The sequence below is a fragment of the Pleuronectes platessa genome, chromosome 14, assembly GCF_947347685.1.
Source record: "Pleuronectes platessa chromosome 14, fPlePla1.1, whole genome shotgun sequence".
In the NCBI taxonomy this organism is placed as follows: Eukaryota; Metazoa; Chordata; class Actinopteri; order Pleuronectiformes; family Pleuronectidae; genus Pleuronectes; species Pleuronectes platessa.
In genome coordinates, this window is record NC_070639.1 from 18,740,560 (window position 1) to 18,765,251 (window position 24,692).

Consider the following 24,692-nt stretch of genomic DNA (forward strand, 5'->3'; position numbering starts at 1 on the left):
TCCGCGGTGCATGTCTTCTCCTGAATACCTCAACATTATCTGAGCCGAGACTTACTGACTCCAGGTCAGCAGATGGTTAAAGTTCTACAATTACACATGACCAGATTTAGGAAACGGAAATGTCTGTTCATGGATTCACATCACCAAAAACTAATATCAGGAGCACGGAGATGCTGTAGATGCACATTTGACTCTACGCGTTTCTGCCCAACCAAACAAAAGACTATCATAGAGGAATTATGAGATTAGCAATAAACTGTTTACATTAGCGTTGAGTCAGTTTAATGGCTGTCTCTATGGAGGTGGCAGAGAGGATTATGTACTAACCAGAATGTCGGGGGTTCAATCCCCAGCACCTCCTGCCTGTATTACAAATTGTCTTTGGACAAGATACTGAGCCCGAAATACCTGAAGGCTGTGCTGACAGTGTGTGAATGGTGTATCATTGTGTGTGCGAGTGGGTGACTGCAACTTGTTCTGTAAACCAGTTGGACTGGCCGATGAGACTGTAAAAATACTATATAAATACAGTCCATCTACCGAATATTTTGTATCAAAAACTTTTTGTAAATAAATAGATCTACAACCACACAATACGTTTGTATGTTTAGACATTGCATTACCTTCTGACATCTCATTCTACCTCTACAACAGATGGAGATGTACAGGAGACATCACAATGTTGTATCAAGCCTCTGCATGTGATGCCACCTGAATATTACTCACTATGCAATTCAAACATGTCACGTACTTGACATCTCTGCAGCTGACATGCTTTTCCTGCCTTGTCTTCCTCCTCCCTAATCTGTCACATCGATTATTTTGTCTCTCCTGTGATTGGTTGCCATGGCTCCACTGGCTCCGCTTCAGCTCAAGGTGTCTGTGCATTTGTGTGTGTGTGTGTGTGTGTGTGTGTGTGTGTGTGTGTGTGTGTGTTATTCCCTTATAACCCTCAATTGTATCATAACATGTTCTGCCTCCTGGAAGCTGCAGTTAAAATAATGGTTTAATTTGAGCAATCTGAGTTTCGTCTATTAATCTATAAAGCATTCATCTGTGCAAAAGGGAAATACGTCTTTTTTTTTTTTTTTTATTCCTAGTTACACAACAGATAATGTTGTTTACCTTTGTCTCTGAGATTATTTGTTGACTAGTGCAGGGACAGTATTGTAAATGAAGCTTTCGCACTTCAATAGTAGCAGCAGTAACATTTTGGCTTGATGATGCTTGTAGATACTTTTCTGGCATTCAACGTCCCAACTAGCAATTCCTCAGATTTGTAAACCAACAACCACAGAGGCAGTGGGGACAGAGGAGAGACAGAGGACATCTGCCATTATATATCCATCTGGACAAAGTAGGACTTCATGATGTCCTTGGCTGTGACCAGCTCCAGATCCCGCTGGTTTATGTAGAGAAGCTCTCAGAGGCTTTTCAATGATGCTCCATCTCAGTTTTGGTGGAGTCTCTTGATGCAGCACATCCATTATAAAAACCAAAAATTAACATGAAAACTACAGATTTTATCAGTAAACTAATTTAAGTTTAATATATGAGATCCATTTAAAGTTTGAATAAAGTCTATAGCATGGAGAATGCATGGAGAAACTCAGCTTAATTCTGGAAAGTGCTTTTGGCAAATTCATTGTTCAAGTTTGTTATTGAGATGGAAGCAACTCAACTTTAAAGTGATGTAATGTGTTTTAAAGTGACTAAATCTGTTTTTCCTGTTTAAACGCTCTATTCAAGAGTAAAATAGTAATTTTCTTCTAACATCCTGATTTGAAATGTGTGCTTTTCAAAAACTGGCCTTGTCAACTGAAAGGCAACATTATCAGGAGTCACTGAGTCAGTCAGGAACTCACCTCGATTCACATATTCTCCTCCACAGAGTGATGACTTTCATTAACCAAGGAAAACAACCTTACTTATGCAATAGCAAGTATTTGCCCCTGGTCAAATCCGCTGTATCCAAAACTCAATAGCTGCTGGAAATATTTTCTATTTGACAACTTCATATTTAGTGTGTGTGTGCGTGTTTGTTCATGTACAACTTATTGTCTAGGGTCAAACAAGCATATGCCTGTTACATCAGAATTTGGGCATCAGCTGAATGTGTTATTTGTGACGGCTTGTGCAGCCAGATTTACCTGTTGTTGCTTTGCAGATACTGGACCGGTCTTTTGTGTCATGGATGGTTTGGTGATCTTTGCATTTTGCTTCTCAGATTGTCGAGGATAATGAGTTGTTTTAATCGCCCTGCCACAGCAGGCATAACTAAATGGCCAGTTATGAACGTGTCAGTCACACTTTACCTCACCTTCCCACATCAGCTCACATTTAAGTCACTATGCTGTTGGAGTTGCTGCAGTGAAGCTGGCCGCTGACCAAGTGGTTCTTGGAAAAACCATAGTTTTTTTTTAATGCTGTAAGTTTTGGGAGAACATTTGATCAACTCAAAAGCAAGACGTCTCTTTTTTTCTGCATTAGTCTCATTTGTCACAATCCCCTATGATACTGACAGATTATGTGGCCGTGTGAGTTCAATTTGGAAATATTTTTTTGTCTTCTGTGTCTATTTTATTCTAATAATTATATATTGTATTATAATTCAATTGAAACACCATATACAGGTTCAAGACATAATTATCCCCCTCGGGTGACAATCAAGTTGTTGAACATGTACTTTCCCCTGTGTGCCTTTCAGAAGATATACGATTTATTTTGAGTGAAAAGTCAACTCCACAGCTGACTTACCTCAAAATTGTGCTTTAGTTCAGTGTTTGAGTAAATGTACTCGGTTCCCTCCCACCCTTGATATTTAGCTCTTTGTCTGGTAATTGCAGTTAGAACAGTAATTTGTTGAACACTTTATGACTGAGCCATGGTAGTGATTTTTTTAGATTTTAAATAAGAGCATAAGTAGATTTGACTTTTCATTCGTTTAATAAATCTGAGCGACTGCTGGGTTTCGAGAGTGTAGTGAGGTTGAGGTCTATGTGCAGCTCCTAATTATCTCTGTGTGCAGCCTTATTTCCTCATGCGCCACACTGATTTTTCAAAGAAAAACACAGTGTAATGTTCTTTTTCAGTGCAGAGGAAAAAAGTGTTCTCTATATATAATTGTCAACCTGGGACTCTTTTTAGTTTAATAATTATTTAACAACTTTAAACCATGTCTGCTGGGTGTGTGGCTGGCTGCAGCTTTCTTTCTCTAAAAGTGACCTGCAATGAACCCTGAAGCTGCACCACCACCACTGCTGCACAAAGAGCTGGTCACCTTTTTTATTCAGAGTTTAGTGGAGCTCGACTCAGTAAGCAGAATCTCCAACTGGTGTCTGTTGTCCTCACAATCAATGAGTCCCAGCCACCACTGCTAAAGAGGGGCATGGTCACCTGATTCAGAGTGTATTCATATTGAACACAAATTTGGTTGCCGTTGTTCCCTGGATAAAGTCAAGTATTCTCTTCTATAGAGTGCTTGTTAATGTCATTTTACCTTGCAGCAAGTTATACACTAGGCTTTTGGACCAAACAGGGAAATGTGACTTGTATTCAAAGTGTAAAACTCTAAAATTGCTCATTAGTCATTGCTTTCACGTTCTCTCCAAACAAAGAGCTATGGGTCTTTTTCATCGCTCTCTTATGTCTCCCTCTCATCACAGAGCAACTAAAACTCATCCAGGACCCGTGGTTCATTTGAGCGACAGCCCAAAGGATGAAGGCAAGGTGAGTAGGCAGATAAAAGAAACACCACAGATACCTCCTGGTTCTCCTCGAGCACCAACTCTTAACCTGATCACTTTCTGCAACATAGAGCCCCCCCCCCCCCAACATATTTCCCTGTGCTAACTCTTGCCTTTAGTCAAATCCCTTCCATCTGTCAATCAACCTCCTTCTGCTGTCACTGCTTTTCCATCCCTTCTTCTGCCTATTGTCTATTTCCTTACACTTTCCTTTTCAAGTCTCACCTCTCACTCTCTCAGCTCCTCTGAGTGGCTTCCCGCCGCACACCATGGCTCTATAGTATCTCTCCTTGTTGCTTTCATGTTATTTCCCCCGTCCCTCGTGGTCTTCACATACACACGCAGATGATTTGAAGTGCGAGGGACTTGCAGGTAATATCTTCTGAGGACGGTCGAGTTTCTCAGGGTCATGATTGGCAGGAAGGGTGTCAGGCTTAGGTTGCTGTAAAAAGAGAGGTCGTTGAAGAGCATATTGATTTTTCTCAAATGGATTTTTTCTGCCTTTGGGTCAAACCAGACTTGACAAGCTGTGAAGACATAAAGACGAGTGAGGAGTTTGCAGCTGCTCTCGCACACTGTAGTCACAGGACAAAGGAAGAAGTGCTATGGGTAGCATAAGAAAATGGTATTAATGTAACTTAAAGGCTAAGAATAGATACAGGATTCTAAAAGAGTTCTTATTTCTCAAAGCTTTTGCTTTTGCTTATTATTCACTTTTAGTTGTGGTCAATACAAAGCCGACAGCTCCAGCTTCCTAATTACAACTGGGGTCTGACAACAGGGAACCGACATTAATTCATATCAAATAAATTTTCATTGCTCCACAAGAGACTATACACTCGTACTAACTGTTGTAAATTATGGATGAACCTTTTGCTTACAGTAGCTCAGCCTCACAATCCCAAAACAGCTCAGAGAATTTCAGGATACTGTAAAATAAAATGTTGGATTTCAAAATATGTGTTAAAAATCCATTGTAAAAGTTATTTCACACATAGTACAGACTCCCTGGCCTGGTACCAACATTTTCTGTATATAAGGATCAGTATATCCAAGTTAAAAAGACATTAACTAAAATTCAGGTGACCACAAATATGACTTGGGTGATTGATGTTGCTCCATTTCTGCTGTATCGCATAACCCATAAACATTTTAGAAACCACAAGTGAATTAGATTAGCGATTTTATGACTTTATGTGAATTTAAATTGTTCCTGCAGCCTCGTCATCAAAACTAAGTAATCCATAACTTGCTTTGAGAATAATGCAAATCCCTTTGTGTTCTTTATGGATGTGTTCACAGGACATCTTCATTCATCCTCCCTGCTTGTTTACAATTGTAACTGTTGATGTTAAAAGGTGATGCCGATTTAAAGCTTAAAGGTGTCAGGAGAGTTACTAGTTTTCCTTCTCCACCTCGCCTGCCCTCTTACTTCTAGTCTAAGATTTCACACACGTCTCCTTTTCAGCAGGGGATTTGTTTCCTCCGCTCGGTCTTGCAGGCTGATCTCCTCCAACATTACTCTCGATCTCTCTCCTCTGATCTGTGATCACACTGGGTTGCCTTTTCTCTCTCTTTCAAACCCATGAGTGTGAAACTATGTTGTGTGCAGGTGTTTTTCTTCTTGTTGCTGTTGCCTTTTTTCATCCGTTATTTGCAACAAGGCATTTGTCCATGTGAACTAGAAATAGGTATATATACGTATTTCTGCGCATGTAAAAATGTGTTTAAATAATCAGTATAGAAGGTCCGTGCTACATATTTGAGGTCTGAACTTCCAGTGCTGACAAACCATAAGTCTCACAGGCAGCCATCTGAGAAACTGTATTTTTTTTGTTGTCAGAGCCAAAATGTCTCTTCACATCAAAGAAAATCGTGAAATTACTTGAATTGAATTGCTGCTGTTGTCAATATGCTCCGCTCTTATATCTTACTCGCATTCCTTGTCACTCTCCCCTCTGAAGCTGCTTATAGGGTTTGAGAGCGGGACGGTCGTACAATGGGACCTCCGGTGCAAGAAGGCTGACTTCAGAATCTACTACGATGAGGTGAGTCTCCTGGTATCACCAACTCAAAATTTATAGTCGTCCAAAAGTGAATCATGTTGACACGGACGTACGTGATCGATGTAGGTAAATATTTACAAACCTTCCATGACTAGAGAATCCTGTGGAAACAAGGACTTGCCTTTTTTGTTATTTCCAAGTAAAGGAAATAACAGGTGAAGAATATAGCTGTCATTTCATCCAGTTAGAAGGGCCGAGCAAAACGAGACTCTGTCCTTTGTTTTTGATGATGTTCGCTTTTAAATGGCCACCTGACCATCTGCAACAATAAATCAGATATCCAATTGATCAAGACACAAATCTGAATAAGACACTGCTGTGTAAACAACATTTTCGGGTGACCTTAACCTGCATAAGGTATATACTGACTACATTTTCCTGCTCTTCCTTTATCAGTATATCAGTATAGAAGCCTCAGTGAAAATGCACATTGTGAAATGACACAGCCAAAAGCAGATGAAACTAGTCTTAATTGAATAGCTTCAAATTCGTCAAATTTTTTCCTAGTCAGTATTTCTATTACAGTATACTAACACACACACACACACACACACACACACACACACACACACACACACACACACACACACACACACTCATACACTGTCAGGTACATACACAACGACTGTCAAACACACACACACACACATCTGCTGATTTAATCTGTTTGTTTTTTTAACCTCTGTGGCCTCAAACCCAATTTGCCCCTTGGACAATTTCGCCTCGTAGCGCTGATCTTCTGCATCTCTCATCTCCTGTCACATCTCCCGTGAAGAGTCACATCCTGCTCACAGTCATTAAGGTGGTCTCATGTGCATCACCTCCAGCGTAGCATGGCATCTCTGTGTCACACCTCTTCAGCTGAGTACAAACCAAACAACAAAGACGAGGACAGCAGGGCCAAGCTTCAATATTTTAAACTTGTGCTCATATTGGTTAACCTTGAATTGCATTGCACTTTATTGTTTATTTTATTTGGGTTTTCTGTTTTGCTTCTGTTGCTGTTGTTAACCTTTTATTTTCTTTTTAAAAAAAACATAGCAAATTCAGAGTTACGCAGTTAGTGAAGGAAATGATCTGTTAGTAGAAGCTGTTGTGGTTTAGTAATGTTTTATGTCTGTCGTTGGCACAGGCCATCCACTCCGTGAGCTGGCATCATGAAGGGAAGCAGTTCATGTGCAGTCACTCAGACGGCAGCCTGACCATGTGGAACCTCAGAAACACCACCAAGCCATTCCAGGTCACCTTCCCTCACGGTGAGATTCACACCCACACCACTACACCGTTTTTTATTATTACACAGAATCGAGCCTTTATGTTCCCCAAGCTGGAAAAACTGGGTCACTGGGATGCTCACGGACACAACAGACAGAAATGACACATCGTTTAGGATAAATCTCAAATTTGATTAATCTACTGTAGAACAAATTCATGGTTAACTAGTTGTCTATGGGTTCAGATTCAAATAGCAATATGGCATAAACAAGTATGTTATGTAAATATAAACTTCTAAACTTCTACTTAAGGGAAAGTACATTCATTAGAAGATCACAGAGCCGTGTGAATGTGAGCCTTTTACTGGTGGTAATAAAACACTTATAGTGGACATTTTGTGGACTGTCCCAGTTGCCCCATATGATTACATTATTGCTGCCATGCTGTAGCTGCTAGGAGAGGTGATCTACTGGACAGATTACAAAAGTTTTTGTGAGCACCATTTAAACACCCACATTTCTAAACGTAGACCACAGGTTAAAAAATATCAGAATTCCCCTTTAATCATCAATGAAACTATCCACTTTTATGAATTGGTAAATGGGGTTTGTCCCTGTGGCATACATCACGCTTTATATCATAGACATTGGCACTGTCTGTGGATCAGAAATTAGAGCGGGTCGGTTGATCCCCAATTCCTTCATTCTGCGTGCCGAAGTGTTCTTGGGCAAGACACTGAATCCTGAACTGCCCCTTCTCTCTTTTGTGATAGACATTGTGTAATGTGTTTGTGAATATGTGAGCGGTTAGCAGTTCTGTGAAGCGCTTTAAATGATCATCCAAACTAGATAAGTGCAATTATAAATGCAGCCTGTTTACCATTATCAAATCCTTGGAGTCACTCCTGGTTATCATGGCTTGGTGGTGCAGTGCAGCTGTGCAGAGCCATCAGCTCCACATTATTCACACCAAGCTCTTTGCCAAGGGTCTTCACATCGAGAGTGCATGACAAAGCAAATCTGGCTCTGAGTTGAGAATAGTGGGTTGAATGATTCCCTCTTTAAACCTAATCCTGAATCCTCTTCTGCCAATTTATCTTCCCTTTGTTTCCCCACTTCCCGGCCACTCTTATGTTGTCAGATATCTGGTGGTGAATAACTCTGCTGTGACTTGTGATCTGCGATCTCAGGGCAGGATCACAAAAGAGTGAGGCAAGAGGGGGGGATGTGGGCGAGGAATGTCGAGGACGGAACAGCAGTCCCTAAGACCTGGTTAAATACCAGCAGATTGTTTACATAACAGATAAAGGAAAACGACAGAAGCAACTGAGCGTGAACAGAGGTGAATTTAGACTTGGGAAAAGAAGAAGAAGCTTAAACCGTAAACATGTCATCTCCCTTTATTCTGGTATTAAATAAATGAAGTGGTCAAACAATGTAGTCTGAGCACCACGCCCCCAAAACCCACCTGTGATACAAATGCTTTTATGCTCACATCTGTATTGATTTGGATGTTTGTTCATGTATTGTTTGCTGGACACTGTTGTGGTGCTCAGATGTTGTGCTGTGAGCTGGAGAGAGACAGGAGGCCTGCTGTCCATCCAGCTGTAGGTTATTCAATAACAACAACAACAAAAACAACAACAACAACAACGTGAAATCATTTTATCCCCTGAGACTATTTCAATAACTCTGACCAAGCCACAGAACAGTCAGTTATGGAATTCATCCAGCTTCTCATTACTTGATTAAATCACACTATACTGCTTTTAGAGGCATTTCTAAGCTGGATTTCATCTTGACAATAAAACTATGACTGTATTATTTTTTAATAATGTCCACATGGGGAGTCTATGTACAATTTGAATTAGGCCTTGGTGTGGATAAAGCTGAATATTTTTTGTTTATAATGAAATTCAGAAAACATGAAAAGTATGTATGTTTGTTGGACTCTCATAGCAGAACACAATTACAGAGACAAAAGGTTGATATTTATGTATTTGATAATAGACGATAAGTGGTACAGGATAATACGAGGAGAATCTGATACTTGATTCTTCAGACTGCACCTTCCTGTCTGGGAAAACATCAGACTCAGGTCGGGTTAAAGACACACAAAAACGAATGGGTGTTTTTCCTCTCAGCCTCGGTTCAGGTTCAGAAAGAAAATTACTGCTCCGCCCACACTCTAGTTTCAGCAAACAAGTGTTTGGTAAAAGATGTGCAATGCCAATCCCAAGCGATTCTGTATTGCTTTTGTATTGAAGTAATTTCCTTCATTCGTAATTCATTACTGTATTACATGTGTGTTTTTTTTCAGATTCACTTGGTTTATCATGAGGAATTTATTTGAAATTGCTGCATTCCATTTTTTAAAGCAGCAACCGCAGCAGCAGAGAGAAGCCTTGGAGTTTAGAGTCATGCTTTCAGAAGGCGCTGGGCTTTTGTTCAGGGCACTTTGACCGTGAGGTAAAAACCCAAGGTCCCTCTGCCTTCCAGTCGAGAGACTTCCTCTTTCATATCAAAAGAAATCATTTCGCTGTGTGAAGCAGCTGAAAAAATAACTCTCAGCCTGTTATGTGCTAACTCTGATGTTGGTCTGCCACTCAGACGTTTCCTGAGAAGAAGAATTTGAAATATTACAGAATGATAATAAGAAAGTATAGAGGGAACAGGGACAAAACAATTTTGGGGCTGTTTCTCTGGAACTGTGTCATCGTGACTTATAATGAGACAAACACTGTTAGTCACTATTGTTACTTTATTATCACGGCTGGGGAGGATAGGGCTGTGAGCCTGGAGTGGTGCAATGTCCATTAAATAATAAAGCCATTAATGTAGTGATGCAGAATAGAATGATTAGCTTGAAATGGAGGGTTGTGGGCGGAGGGGTCATCAGAAGAACACACGTTAAAAGTTGTCGACTAATGCATTTCCCAATCTCTCTTTTGTAGTTTTTGCTCTTTTGTTGGATTAAATTGTCAAACAAAAAACAAACTGAGAGGTTGCACAAAAAAATTATGTAAAAATACACTGTGCGTTAGTTCAATCAGCTGAAAGCCAAATGATTACAGTCCAATCAGTCACACACCATTTAACTATGATGCCCTCCTGCGATAGCATTACTACCTCTTACTGCTGATGTCGTCGTTTTGCCTCCACCTTTCTCGTTTAGAGTCTTAACCTGTCAAACGTCTAGGATGCTACTCAATGTCTTGCTTTGACCTCATTCTTGTATAAGGGGGTTTCCTGCATTGCTCTCCCTGTTTAGCTTAGAAAGCTCCTGAGAGCATTTCCCAAGTGGAGCCATCAGCACCAAGCATTTCTGTATTTCAATTTGTGTTTATTGTCTCTAATTCAGGTAAAATACAGAGGGATGGGAGGAAGGAGTCTTGCAAGCCCATCCTCAAAGTGGAATACAAAACCTCAAAGAGCAGGTGTGTTTCTCAAACAGACGTTCATATCCACATTTTCTGTTTTTTATTTTGTCCTAAGTTTGATTACAGTAAAAATCTGTGATTTGAACAGTTCTGGTGCTTAGGAAGTTTTTCTTTGTCCTGTGGTTCTTTCATCATCTAGTGAATTAAAGAGAATGTTGCTAATGTTACCCCAGACAGTGATAATCACCAGCAAAAGCAGTAATGTTTTTGTGGCAAAGCATTATTTCATAATTATAGTCTCTTAAATTGTGCTCACGGGCCGAGGAGGGGGGGTAAAATTATACATGATTACACTGAGGTTTTAAACCAGTCTCCAGCTGGTTGATTCTTTTTTGAATCACTTACACAACTCCTGCAGAACCGGCACGGACATAATAACACTCTTGTTTTTTATTCAATGCAGATTCAGTTCACTTCACACTGGATTCGCTTTATTTCAGCCTTCAGAGGTCGTTATCACTGTTACATTGAAAGTGTTTCCTACAATTGTGTTGAATGACATGTAGCCTATAGAGTCAAAGATTTAGTTTTTTAGTTTTTAATTCAATTGGTGTGACCCATGCGTGTCTCACAAATAGTTAAATTGACTCATTAGTGCATTCTCTTTTCTATTTCATTATTAAATAGTCAGATTTAGCTACTAACACTGATGCAGGCCGAGAGGAACCCCTCCTAACACACTGTTCTGCTTCCACGACAGCGAGCCTTTTATTGTCTTCTCCGGGGGACTTTCGTATGACAAGGCAGGACGGCGACCGACGTTAACCATCATGCACGGCAAAGCCATCACCGTGCTGGAGATGGACTATCCGATTGTAGAGTTCATGGTGCTCTGCGACACTCCGTACAACAACGGTGAGTGTGTCCAAAGACGAGGACACAGCTGGTGTCCATATTGATATAACGGTCGGGGTTGGAATTTTGTTTGTGAGACCAATAGCAGAAATAACCCATGTAAACACTAAAAAGCCATAAATATAGTTAAAATAGTTGATAAAAAGAACTTGGAGGTGAACTCATTGTAATTTAAGTTAGCCCCTGTTTGTGCATCTCATAAAACACTGTTGTACACATACACACAAGTCAAATTCTTTCTGTTGTGTGGCGAACGTGTCTGCTAGATGAAAAATATTCTGCTGCACACAGTCGATTTTTAGTTGCTTTCGGAGGAAATCCGTATTCTGTTAATGTCTTTAAAACAAACTGGGCTTTTCAAAGATTGGTTTGTCCATTTGTGATCCTCTGTGACTCATATTTAATAAACGATACAAGAAGAGTCAAATGTTAAAATAAACATTACATCAAAGGCACAAAAATAAACTTCTTGGGCAAGAATATTTTCCTGAAAATCCTTTTCGGTTTGGCTTTGTGTTTTACAGAGGTGCAGGAGCCTTCTGCAGTGGTGGTGCTTCTGGAGAAGGACCTGATTGTTGTGGATCTGACACAGAGCAAGTACGTGCTTCATGTATACTGCACAGTGTAAATACACCTGCCAGCAGCTCGGTTGCATGTGACATGACATGACCTCGTATCACTTCAGGGAAAACACAACGTAAACCTGTCATCTCATGAACCTGATCCTGTGCCAACAGCTAAATTAAGGGACAAACAGCTAACAGTGTCATTCAGATCTGTTTTAAAGGGCAGAAAAGTTGATATATGCAACTTTGCTATCAGGGTGCAAATGCTACTAATCCGGTTAAATTAACTTCTTATCATTATAGGATGGAATGAAGATAAAGGTGACAAACGCAGGTTTGACGGATTAACACCTGAGACTTGCGAATACATTTAAATAGCAGCATAACACTTACCTATAAATTAGGTCACCCAGTTAATTGGGTGACCTAATTAAAGGTGCAAGATATAAATATCTTCAGATAAGGCGTAATGAAGTTTTAACATGTCCAGACTGTCAACCGGGTCAGCCCTTTGATTAGCTGCTAATTGCTTTTAAATAGGTTATTATTGGGAAGTCGGTGGCCTGCACGGAGAGGGTGTAGTTTAGACAGTTTACGCTCAGTATCTATGCTAATACGAGTAATTATAAAGTTAACTAATGAAGGAATAGTTAATACTTGTGTTGTAATTTACATGGTGGGAGTTTTTTTTGCCGTAGACTTGTTTTCTTGCAGATACATAAGAGTCATTAAAAAAAAATGCCTCACATGCAAAGAGGTGATGTTGGGTTTGTTGAATTTTACATCAAGGGATTTAAAATCAAAGTGGATAAATTAATACCTGTCCACCCCAAACTTCAGTCCGTTAAAAAAATGATCAATTATCTCCTTGTTGTTATTTCATTGTAACTTCAGCTTTCATTTCTCTTTGTTCTGTGTGATGCAGCTTCCCAGTCTTTGAGAACCCTTACCCCATGGACGTCCATGAGTCTCCAGTTACCTGCACAGCTTATTTTGCAGACTGTCCACCCGACATCATCCCCATCCTCTACTCTATAGGAGCTAAACACAAGAAGACTGGCTACAGTCAAAAGGTAGGGGAGGGGAATTATAAGGGAATAACGCCGTATGATACTTGCACACATATTTAGTTTATTTTGGTAATATTAAAAAACAAATTCAGGCTTTTGTTTATAGTTATAAATCTATATCGTTATCTTAAAATGTTTGAGCATGTTTCAGGGCTGGAAAAACAGCTTTATTTTTAACTTCCCCATTCAATGCAAACAGATCATATAAAAAGGTGTTTTTTAAAGGTTTTCCAATATTAGACTGCAATATGAAAGCTTTTCAGTTGAGCTGCTGTTAAGCTTTACGAAAATAACTGGTCATCATTTACATATAAACAATTGTTTAACCCCACAACTTAATTTTTGCAAATGACAGCATGTGTTTTGTAAAAGTACAGCAACAGTCTCAAATATGAGTGTTCTGGAATAGGATGAAATCTTAAGAACAGGGCTCAGCATGAGAAAAAGAAAAGATTATCAGGTTTTCAAAATAATGAACATTCTGTCTGTGTCCATGTCAGGAATGGCCCATCAGTGGAGGGCTGTGGACGTTGGGCTCCAACACCTACCCAGAAATCATCCTCACAGGGTGAGTTAGAGATATTGAGAGAAATAAACCGTATATAACAAGTCCAAACACTTAGGAACCAAAAAGTGTGTCTGCATTTGTGTTTTCACTTAAGGATAATTTAGTATATGCACTAATTAAGCCTAAAAGACCTGAGTTAACGTGTTAATATCTCTTTTTTTAGGCATGCCGACGGATCTATTAAGTTTTGGGATGCATCTGCAAGTAAGTCCTTACTCTAAACTTTTCTTTCTCTCCATCTCAACATCTCTGAGCTAAACTGAAGTGATGCACTTTGTTCGACCCAGGCTTTTGTCACACAGCATGCTTGGATATACACTATATCTTCACAAGTTCCATGGAGAGTAATTTTAGATTTGCCTTGGGCTCTGAAATCAACAGTAATTAATGGCACAGTGGTGATATGAGATGCTCCACATCAGACGAGGCACATTGCCCATTATCATGTTCACAGATGGGTACATCATAAATACCTAGCATGCAAATGTGTGGTTTCCTCACAATCTTGTGCCCTGTGGACCTGTGGGATGTCGGTGGATGACATTTATTTTGATTGCATCACATCTGGTTTTGCCGTCTTGACATAGGTTGATTGCTTAGTGTGAGTAGCGTCTCCCGGACATACCCTCATCTTAAGTGACCCTCCGAGTTACAACAACTAAACAAGCATAGTTTGGATAGCATGACATAGTTACCTAGCATTCTAACTTTATGGATATGGATAACTTGGATGACACCACAGGAGCAGAATGAAGGCATTTTATGTTTAATCTGTTTTAGTTTTTTTTTTTACATTTTAAGTTGTTTAAATGTATTACTCATTATTATTTGACATCTATTTTTGCCATTTGCACTGCTGTTGCCCTTTTTGTGTGAGGTTGAAATGCATATTAATCAGTCAGTCACATTACTCACCCAATGCCTTTTATACAGCTCTGCCAACCACAGAGGTACTTGGTGAAAATATTTTACTGAAAGGACAAAAACTAAATTATATGACTGTTCATTGAAAGAATACATTAATTCTGGTTTTAATATCACATCCATTAACACATTCATAAAAAGCAATCAGCTCACGATGATCGTGGTGGTGGGGGGTGAGGGAAAGGGAGGAGCCTTCCAGCACTGCATTTTTGAATATCCAAAGAGAGTCCCTTTAGCCAAAAACTTTACGGTAAAAATAAACCTACATGCATCCTATGAAGTAGTTTCTTCTGGACATTGTTCGGTGTAGGTTATTCACTCAGGCCAGAATCTGCAGCAATAATAGCACACTGTTTCACTGGGCAACATATTGTGTAGGTGTCAAGTTTTCTTTCTCAGTGCATGCATGTTGCCATTTACAATTCCTTCTCACACAAATGTCTCTGACCAGTCACGTTGCAGATGTTGTACAAGTTGAAAACCTCCAAAGTGTTTGAGAAGCCAAAGCCTGGTGAGGGCCGGGCCGCCGACCTGGTGGAGGAAGACCCTTTCGCGGTTCAGATGGTCAGCTGGTGCCCTCAGAGTCGCATCTTCTGTGTGGTTGGCATCTCAGCTCACATCATCCTCTATCGATTCAGCAAATACGAGGCCAACACTCAGATAGTGGTGAGTGAAGCCGCATTAAGAGCAAAAGGGAATGCATCCCGACGATCTGGTGCATAAATCGTAGTTGTTGCCAACTCCTGCTTTGACGTCTCCAGTGACTTTTCTACTGACCCTTGTGATCTAATTTAAATAGCATTCACTAATCCAGCGTCTCTTTTTGTCCCCAGTGTCTAGACATACGCCTGCAGTGCGAGTCTGATGATGTCATCACTCCCTCTGAGAATGAAAACAATCCCTGCTTCCCAGAGCCCGGCTCCCACTCTCCCCAGGCCCCACACCCAGCTAGCCCCAGCAGTGGAACACCAGAGGGAGTGAAAGACAGCATCCCCTGCCTCAAGTGAGACCCCTTCATGCTCATCATCGGTTCACTGCATCAGATAAAAACAGTACTGCTCTGCCATCAGGTTTTGGTTGACCGGGTTCAGAATTTGTTGTGATTGGCTGATTGGAGTGACTTTACAGTCTCTGGTTGTCCTTGGTATTTATCTTTGTACGTGAACATTTGTCCTAGATGTATAGTCAGTCAGCACTTTGATATTTACTTCCATTCATTGAGCTATAAGTTGTCCACATTCTCTTTTCCAGTAAATTTCCATAATGGAATTAAACATGTTTGACAAACCCGAGAAGGTTCTTTACATAGTGACACAAATGCACATGGAAATGTTTGATTACTTGATTATTCAGCATGTACTATACTGTTCCACAGTTCTCTGATTTCTCTTCTATAATGTGTCTGTTTTTCAGAGTGAAAGACCGGGTGGTTCGGGTCCCCCCTGGTTACCAGGCAGAGCTGGTCATCCAGCTGCTGTGGGTGGATGGAGAACCTCCACAGCAGATCAGCACCCTGGACATCAACTCTGCCTATGGCCTGTAAGTCACAGGAGGCTGGACTGTCTGTCTGTCAGGCTTTTATTCCTAAAAAAAAATCCATTGCACCAATCAGTCTCCACTCAGAACAGCAATCTTTTGTGCAGTTTAGAGGTGCTTGCTCAAATTGATTGTGGATAATGCTGGTACTCTGACAGTTGTTCAGCTTCATAGCGCTGTCACAACAGCTTTGTTGGAAGTCAAACAGGCAGTGGAAACATGACAGAGACCATGAGGTTCTCATCTGTCTGTCTCGAGCTGTGCCTCCATTGGCGTGTGTCTTTATAAGAGGCACGTCTTTCTGGAGTGGTTTCTATTGAGCCTTTCTGAAAGGGGAGTTTGTTTTTTCTCCGTGTCCTGAGGTTTTTGCTGGGGATCTGGCATCCCCCCCCCACCCACCCTGAAGACATGCAGGTTGATGCATGAATGTGAGCGTGAATAGTTGTTGTTGCCAACCTTGTGATAGACAAGCTTAACCCAACATTCAATCTATTTGTTCCTGCTCTTAACATTCCAAGCACACGGTTAGAACATTATTTAACTAGGTCTGGGTTAGGGCCTAAGCAGGGCCATTATAACCTCTCTCTGAAGCCAATCAGAGTTAGGATGGAAATGAAGAAATTTACTTTTATTCTCTTTCATTCCTCTGCACACCTGTGTCCATGCGTTTTAGGCATCTGGCATTCTTGTGAATGTTCTCTAATGTATTTAGCACAGACATTGAACACAAACATTTTACTGAATAGTTTTTGGTAGTTACAGTTCAAGGTCAGTGTGACCCCACAAAAGATGTATTCATCTATGAATGCTGAGGTTTCCCGTTTGTGTCACCTTTGCTGTGTTGTCGGGCTCCCACAATGTGTCATGTAGTTTTACTGACAGAGTGGTAACGGGTGGGGTTTGCCCGCTGTTTCCTTTGCAAGTTCATCATGTCTTCAGACAGATGTGTGTTGAGTTGTGGTCGGAGCAGTTTTCTCCTTACTTGTTTTATATGTTTTCAGAATACTATGTTTTTGAAAAGCCACTGATATTAATTTGTTGTAAATACCCTCTCACTCTGGTCAGTACCTGATCGGCTGGAAATTTTTTTGCCCAAACACTAAATAGAGGAGTAGAAAAATAACTGCTAACGAGTTTGTTGTGATCAGTGAGGCCAGGGGCTCCGGAGCAGAGTGGGGAGGCAGATGTTAGTCGAGCTTATTGGAAATCTAGTATTAATATTCAAAAACAGCAGCATGAGCAGTGTGGGATAAAGACACTCGATGTGAGGTGGAGTAATTACATGAAAATATCACAGTTAATTTCACAGTGTTTGATTGTGCTACACGTTGCTCCTCTTATCTGCAAATGAGAACAACCTGGTGAAATAAATCTGCCGAAATGTCTTTCTCTACAATGTCAATGCAAATGTGTTTGTGTGTTTGTGTGTTTGTGCATGTGCACGCGCCTCCTCGCTGTGTTTGTGAACGTCCAGTTTGGCGTTCGGGAACTGCAACGGCCTTGCGATAGTGGACTACTTGCAGAAAACCATCCTGTTGTGTATGTCCACACTGGATCTGTACGGAGCCTCCGACCCCTACCAGCGCCTTACCCGCTCCCCCCGCAGGAACAGACAGTCCACCTCAGGTAACACACACACACACACACACACACACACACCTCTGGGATCTTGCCACTCATGTGCACGTACACAACTAACACCGACAAATGTAGCCGTAACATCCAGACAGCTGTATCTTACTGTCTCCACTGTTTTCTATCCTCCTGTCCACTCTCTCTTTTTTCTACCTCCACTGATGTTTCTTCTTCCGTTTCTTCTGTGTCCTTCCTCTGTATCACTTCTTCTTTCGAAGGCTCGACTGATCGATCAGGCAAATTACCTAAGTTGCACAAAATCAATGAGGAGGGTGATCTAATTACTTTCCTTGTATAATTGATCAATACCATCGCTCTCAGGCCCCTCACTCAATCAAAGTTGGTGAAAAGTTACAGATTACATTTACTGAAATACAACATATATTTACAGTATATATATATTAATCATATATTCTGACATGGCATTATTTCTTATTTTAATTAAAGTCCGACAGTATCTCAGTATTCAAGAGTCTGCATCAGTCCAACTCTTTTTCTTCTCTCTTCGCTCTTTTTCTGTCACAATTTAACAAACAATGACTCAAACATTCAGTGAAGAAGCCATGTGCCTGTCACAGGTCTGCACTATGATATGAAGTGCATGTTAACAGCCTGCGTGTCATTCCACGTCGGCATTTTTATGCATGTTATCATTTGGTTTCTCTGTCCTTTCTGTTTCTAGTCCTGCTTGAGCATAGAGCTGTAGTGACAAGCCACAGAGGTCTCGTTGTACTTCCTGACCCCTTCCTCCCTTTTTCCTGCTACTTATCTTGGCTGCTGATGGTCTCCTGTCTCGGGGGCAGCCTCTTACTTAAAATATATTCAACCCCTGCCACACTGAAACCACACTTTGATTTGACCCCAGAAAAACCTTTGGATGTGAAGGAGGAGAAGCTCCAATTGTTTAATATTTTAAACGTCTAAGGTCTATTAAACAATTTAAAGTACTGACATTTACTCATTACATTATTCCCAAAAGTGTATGTGAAAATGATTTACACGTCCTCAGGGTTAGTGTGAAGGGGAATATCAAGTTCGAAGGAGGGATCGGTGACTTTGAACTTCAGAGCCAAGACTTCGGTGTTGCATTAGAGCCTTTATTGACTACCACAGCACTTATTGTTCCCAACGTCCGCCTTTGTGAAAGTTTTTCCGCGTTGGCTCTTTAAGATCAATTTCAAGACTGAGGGGAAGATACAAACAGGCGTCCGTGCCCTTTTCTCTCCACCACAGGTGGTGGTGTTATGATCTCAAGCACTCGCTGTGCAGGAGATAATAAATTGCTGAAGACAAAACTTCAAAAAACACAGTCAAAGGAGAAAAGTGAAGTGCGCAGCACTTGTTAATCCGCGTTCAAGCTTCTGGCATCTTCTCTTTTCGGTGCGTTCCAACTTGTGAGAATATAGGTTTCTGTCCTTCACACAACATTTTTAGCTGTTATCACCACAAATATGTGTATTTGTATTCTATATATATATGTCATTTAGATGTAATGCATTCATTTCATTGAATGATGCTCAATTATTGATCATTAGATGTGTTGCTCTAGTGTCTAATGAGTCCAATGTCTAATGCAGCCTGCACATGTCAGGATAGTATTAGAGAAAAACATACGAACAAAATGAAATGTAAACCAATTACTTATTATGTGTCTTTTGATGCTACATTGTAAGTAATCATATGTTCCCTTATAACACAGTAGTTTACTTCCTGTCCAAATGACCAATCACTTCAGCGTTACCAGGGTTTGCAGGACTAGCGGGTATATCTTGTCTGTCCTCCCCCTGACACTAACGCGGTTGCTGCTTGCTCTCACTTTCTTTTCCACTCTAAGCCTGTGTGTTCTTCTCTCCCCCCTTTCCCTCCCCTTTTCCTCCCCTCCCTTCCCAACATCCTAAAATTTTATAACGAATTTCCTTACCCATCCACCCATCCACCCATCCTCTCCCACTTTACTTCAAATTCTTTCCATCATTCCTTTTGTATTATTTCTACCTTCTACCCCACTTGTACACCTCTTCCTTTTTACTCCTCTTCGTTCTCTCTTGTCATCCTCCTCCTCCTCCCACCTTATGTCGACTCTGTGGCTGCTGGTGTGGGCATGTGGGCCTGCCTGACAGACTTTAGCATGCGTGGCCTGTCTAACTTTTATTCAGATTCAAAGAAAAGGATCCGTACATCCTATCAGAGTAAGTCAGGCCTTCCTGAGGCTGGGGGGGCTCTGTGTGTGTGTGTGTGTGTGTGTGTGTTTGTGTGTGTGTGTGTGTGTGCGGGAGGGATGGGGGAGGATGGGGCAGTGTTTTGTTGGAACATACAGTTCTAGGACAACAGGGTTGATAGAAATGGCTGCTATAGAGATTGGGAAGGGATGATGTGGACTAAAAGCCAAAGGACAAACCAAGGAGATGATTGGAATGAAAGTGGTTGTCCCTGGTCTTACAGCAGAATATCATTTCTGTACTTTTCTATATAAAAAAAAGCCGACCTATTCCAGTCATGTCCAGCAGTATGTCCTCTGCAGAGAGACAGCCACTCCATTTGAATCTCGGGGCAATTATAAATATTATATGATCCACATGATGTATATTTTAGGTGAAGGTTAGTCAGTGGGGTGAATAAAGCCTTGTTCATCCACTGGGTCTTTAATATGTATTTTGAATTGATGATTACAAATATATTTTTTAAATGTATTCTTCAGTAAAGTTAAGATCATACTTCTGGTGCCTTCAATCATCAAAGCCAGTGTCAATGATTGAAGGGGAAATCTGCATGAGGAAGTTTTGCTGCAAACTTTGACTGAAGGGGAAATAATTGAATCAATGGAAACTTTCCAAAGTGTGACGACTCAGTGAGGCTGCTAATGAAGCCTAAATGAACACGGCTCAAACTCCCCACAGAAATGTAATATTTCAGCATTTGTGATGTTGTTGTTTTTTTGTTTTACTGGCCTGTGCTTGGTGCATGATCATATATGTTTGTTCTGTTTTGTAGTTTGATTGTATTTGACACTTTATCATGATATTTACACTCAATTCTGTAGTTGAGTAGCTTGATTGGAGATTCAACAGTAGCTGATTTATACATTTATACATTAGACTGCAGTGCAGGTAACATCCGGATTCAGCCACTCTGCTCCCAGAAGACACATGATTCCCATGGTATCATACCTTAAGAAATATAATAGAATACTGGGAATGTAAGTTATCAGAGATGATGAACTGCGCACTGCTGTATTTTCTTGGGGCTCCATGTGGCTGACATCAAACAAGCCGACTCCTGTAAAGTGTGAACGATTGACGCGATTGAAATAACCTGACAGACTCTGTGTTCTCTACCTCTTCCTCCTCCTGGCTGCCATTGGCTGCCGCAGGCCTTACTGAACTCTCTGACAACCAGCAATCCATTGACATGGAGAGAAGCAAGTCGCCCACTTCAGGTAACCTACTCACACACACTCACACACACACACACACACATTCCAGCCACTACAAAGTCCATCTCCCCTGAATGGAAATGTGAATTGCACTTTGGAGCTTGGCTGGGAAGACACCGTCTCTAAACTGTCCAGCACGTGGACACCTCACCCATCACCAGAGCATCTTCACTTGATGAAAATGGCAGCTGTTGTTCAATGTTTCTGAATGTCTCCTGCAAGAATTGCTGAAAACCCCTTCAAATGGAAAGTTGTTATTGAGAACATGTAGTGATTGTGTTTGGTCGCAGTATGTTGTGGTCTGTTCAATGCTTTTTGTACCGGTTTCCAGCTGCTTTCACTTTATTCCTCTGTTGTGTATTGATTATATGATTTCTCCACTTTCCTCCTGCTCTCCCTCTCTCTTTATGGCTTTCTCACTTCGGCGTTTATCCCACTCTTGGACTGAGTGATAAGTTCAGCCCCTTTTGTGTAGGACCTGGATAGATCTTAACTAAATCTTTGGTTTGGAGAGAAAGTAAGAGAGCTCAACAACGTGGCTCCAGATGTAATTTTGTTTATCCCACAAGCTATACCACCTTATACCACAAAGCTACAAGATTGTGTAATGATGTTATAAACTCCTGTAAAAGCTACAGTTCGTTTGATATCAACTTATTACAAATATATGGTGTTTATTCGCGATGTCAAGGAGAAGTACTACAATACCCATAATCCTCAGGTGTAGGAGTTATGTCTCTGATTGGTGGAGCTTGCTGTTACCATTAAAATGTTTACTACAAATGCATGTCGGCCATGATGGGATGATTCAGCGTAACATTACCACAGAGCAATCATTATTTTCCTTGTTGACATGCTGAGGTTTTTTAGTGATGGGGAAGCATCTAAAGTCAGGTCATGTACTGGAGAGTAGTTGAGTGAGGGCTACCTTGGGCATTAGCGGTGGTTTATGGGATGTGTTGTTCCTTCACTCAGTACACGCATTTCTTGCTGTTTTCCAATAATTTGTTGGCTTTGAACCAAAGGTTTTATGGTCATGATTGATTCGAGTTGGTCGGCCTTGAAAGTCTTTTCATTAGGATTTTTTGAAACGTCAAAGGAGAAAATAAATGAGAAATTTACTTCACCATAACCAGAACCCTTAAAGTGGGTGTTGACTGTTACCCTCTATAAGGATGACACAGGCCTCAATTAAATGTTTACTTTGAACTAATGTCAGAATATGAGCTGAGAGCTGGGGTGACAATCTAGAGTTGATAAGAGGATGGCAGTAACCTGCTTCATTTTACTAGATCAAGGCTTGAATAGCTGTCTGAGACGAGATCAGAACAGTTTCTCAAAGCTGTTGAAATATGTATTTTTGTCATACATAATATATCATGAAATGCTCTTGTGCGCTGCTCTAAGTTCAATATTTTCTGGCATGTTGGTGCGTAGCATTGCTTGACTTGATGTAGCATTAGATGCTCGAGGATGTATGATAAAACAGACATGCTTACTTGGAGGGGAATGGTTTGATGAACCAAACAATGTAAATACCCTCGATGCTTGTAGTAGACGTTGTATTCGTTATCTTGTGACTTGCTTCAGGTTTCAGGATCACCCTTCGGAGATGTGATGTTAGATTGGACGAAGAGTGAGAGACAAGCTGAGAGGACTGGCTTGTGAATATCTTGTCTTGTGAGTGAGTGGATCCAGCAGATTAGAGTTTAAAGTGCCGGGTTGTTCAGAGAATGTTGACACCTTGTGTTTGCATAATAGGAGGAGAAACGGAGAGAAATGAGAACATTTCCCAGCAGGTGCACTTGTACGTGTGGTGGGAAACCACGTTATTTCAGCAAATTCAGAACTAAAAGGTCAAATGGAGAGAGTGTCAGTGTGTGTAAATCTGTGCTGAAGACCCTGCCAAGCAGCCATGCTGTTTTCTCAAGGCTCTTTCTGTCTGTCTGCTTTATATCTTACTTTCAGTGGTATTTTAAACCAACTTGATTTACTTGGGATATAACGCAATGTTTGCCTCCAGTTCAGAACAATTTTTAACAGTTGATAAATGTCAGTGGTAGTTTATTAATATCCAGAAACCTTTTGAAAATACCCCACAAATTGCTCTTTCTCCATAAAACCTGTGAGGTGCATGTTTCCGAGTCGGCCCCAACACAGAGCTGAAACATGTGTGTCATCCTAATAATTGATTAACTAATCCTCTAATAATTAACTTGGTTTATCCTTGTTTTTATGGAAACATACAACTAACCCGAGTTCTTAGGAAAAGGAGTCGGGTGGAGATGTACTCTTCTAAGCAGAGGTACAGTTCTCTCAAACGGGGATACACAGCGGCTGATGTTTGAATAATAACATGTAATTACCTGGTGATAAGATTTATGTGTCACACTCTGTCAGTGCTGAGGCATGATAATGATTCCGCTGTGTGCGCAAATATACAAAATTGGTTTGTTGTGATTTATAGAGAATACAAACTGTTGGGATCGAATAGGGTTCAGGCCACGAGCTCTGAAGGAACAGTGAAGCACCTGAGCTTCACCTCTGTCCTTACAGGTGCTGAGCTGCTCACATGGCTCCAGGCTGCTTTATCACACTGTGTCCACATGGACTTAATGTTTCCAAGTCTTTAAATGATTCATATTTCCAGAGACACAGGGATACACGAATGCTTTCCTCCTAAAGTTCCTGGAGGGGGCGTTTGACAATTCTCCGTAAGGGACAAGGAGAGCAATATAAGAAAATGTGATCAGGATGCCTATCAGACACCAGGAGGAGGTGAGGAGCCTCAGTGACAGACCATAAACACATCTAAAAGACCTTAAACACAGCTTCTGGCAGGGCTGGAAGACAAGGTGCCTACCCCGGTCTGCTGCAGAGGATTTGTGGCTAATCTCTTTACAAAGCCATTGTGCATTACTGGCATGGGAAGAAGAGACATCACAAATATCAAGGATGATATGTTCAGAAAAAAATCTGCTGTGTATCTCTTGTGGCCTGATAACTTTGTGGGTTAATCCTGGAGGGTAAAATGGAAGATGAGAGATGGCTGGGGTGAAGGATGTCAGGGTTACTTTGCTGCTGCTTTGTGAAATTAGATAGAAAGAAGGACGTATACATATTATAATGCACTAAGCCTTTCTTTATATATACAGAACCAGGTTTTGTAGTCAAATGTCAACAGACTTCATATTGTCAGTCAATAGCAGTTGAGAGATTGTGTTATAAATGTTGAGTCAAACTTTTTTGATATGTCTGGTGAACTTTTGAAGCCTCCGCAAAGTTTGTGCACACAGAAAAATATAAAACTTTATAATGTTCCTCATTGGCAGATAGATAAGTAAAAAATGTACTGCCCAGCAGCAGAGCAAGAACAATGTCTGCATCCACAGGAGGCTCCAAAGGGTGACTCAACAATGACTCAGCGATCACGGTGGTTTTAATAACATTCAGCTGCTCGTGATGGAAGACTGTGCAACAGGAAGATGAGCAGTGTTGTTGAATTTCAGATTTTAAGGACAAAAGGTGTCTTACTTTATCGTACCCTTTCTTTTCCTTACACTTTTTTGAGGTTTATGAAGTTTGGGCTGTTGACAGTGATGGGCTGTACAAATAAACTGGTTCTGCCTTGAATAGATG

The 24,692-nt window shown here is 40.8% G+C and overlaps 1 protein-coding gene across 4 annotated transcripts in view; it reads left to right on the top strand.

Moving 5' to 3' along the window:
• stxbp5l (syntaxin binding protein 5L) overlaps positions 1–24,692 on the top strand; it is a 114,311-nt gene that overhangs the window by 69,794 nt on the left and 19,825 nt on the right. For 3 of the 4 annotated variants that reach the window (XM_053439368.1, XM_053439369.1, XM_053439367.1), the window contains exons 6-19: positions 3,666–3,729; positions 5,711–5,794; positions 6,945–7,068; positions 10,388–10,463; positions 11,167–11,321; positions 11,846–11,918; positions 12,813–12,960; positions 13,458–13,525; positions 13,689–13,729; positions 14,901–15,115; positions 15,283–15,452; positions 15,863–15,988; positions 17,460–17,611; positions 20,991–21,056. In XM_053439368.1, the coding sequence (XP_053295343.1) occupies positions 3,666–3,729; positions 5,711–5,794; positions 6,945–7,068; positions 10,388–10,463; positions 11,167–11,321; positions 11,846–11,918; positions 12,813–12,960; positions 13,458–13,525; positions 13,689–13,729; positions 14,901–15,115; positions 15,283–15,452; positions 15,863–15,988; positions 17,460–17,611; positions 20,991–21,056 (1,562 nt within the window). Of the gene's footprint in view, positions 1–3,665; positions 3,730–5,710; positions 5,795–6,944; positions 7,069–10,387; positions 10,464–11,166; positions 11,322–11,845; positions 11,919–12,812; positions 12,961–13,457; positions 13,526–13,688; positions 13,730–14,900; positions 15,116–15,282; positions 15,453–15,862; positions 15,989–17,459; positions 17,612–19,740; positions 19,810–20,990; positions 21,057–24,692 lie in introns of all 4 variants that reach the window. The other variant, XM_053439366.1, reaches the window with a different exon arrangement.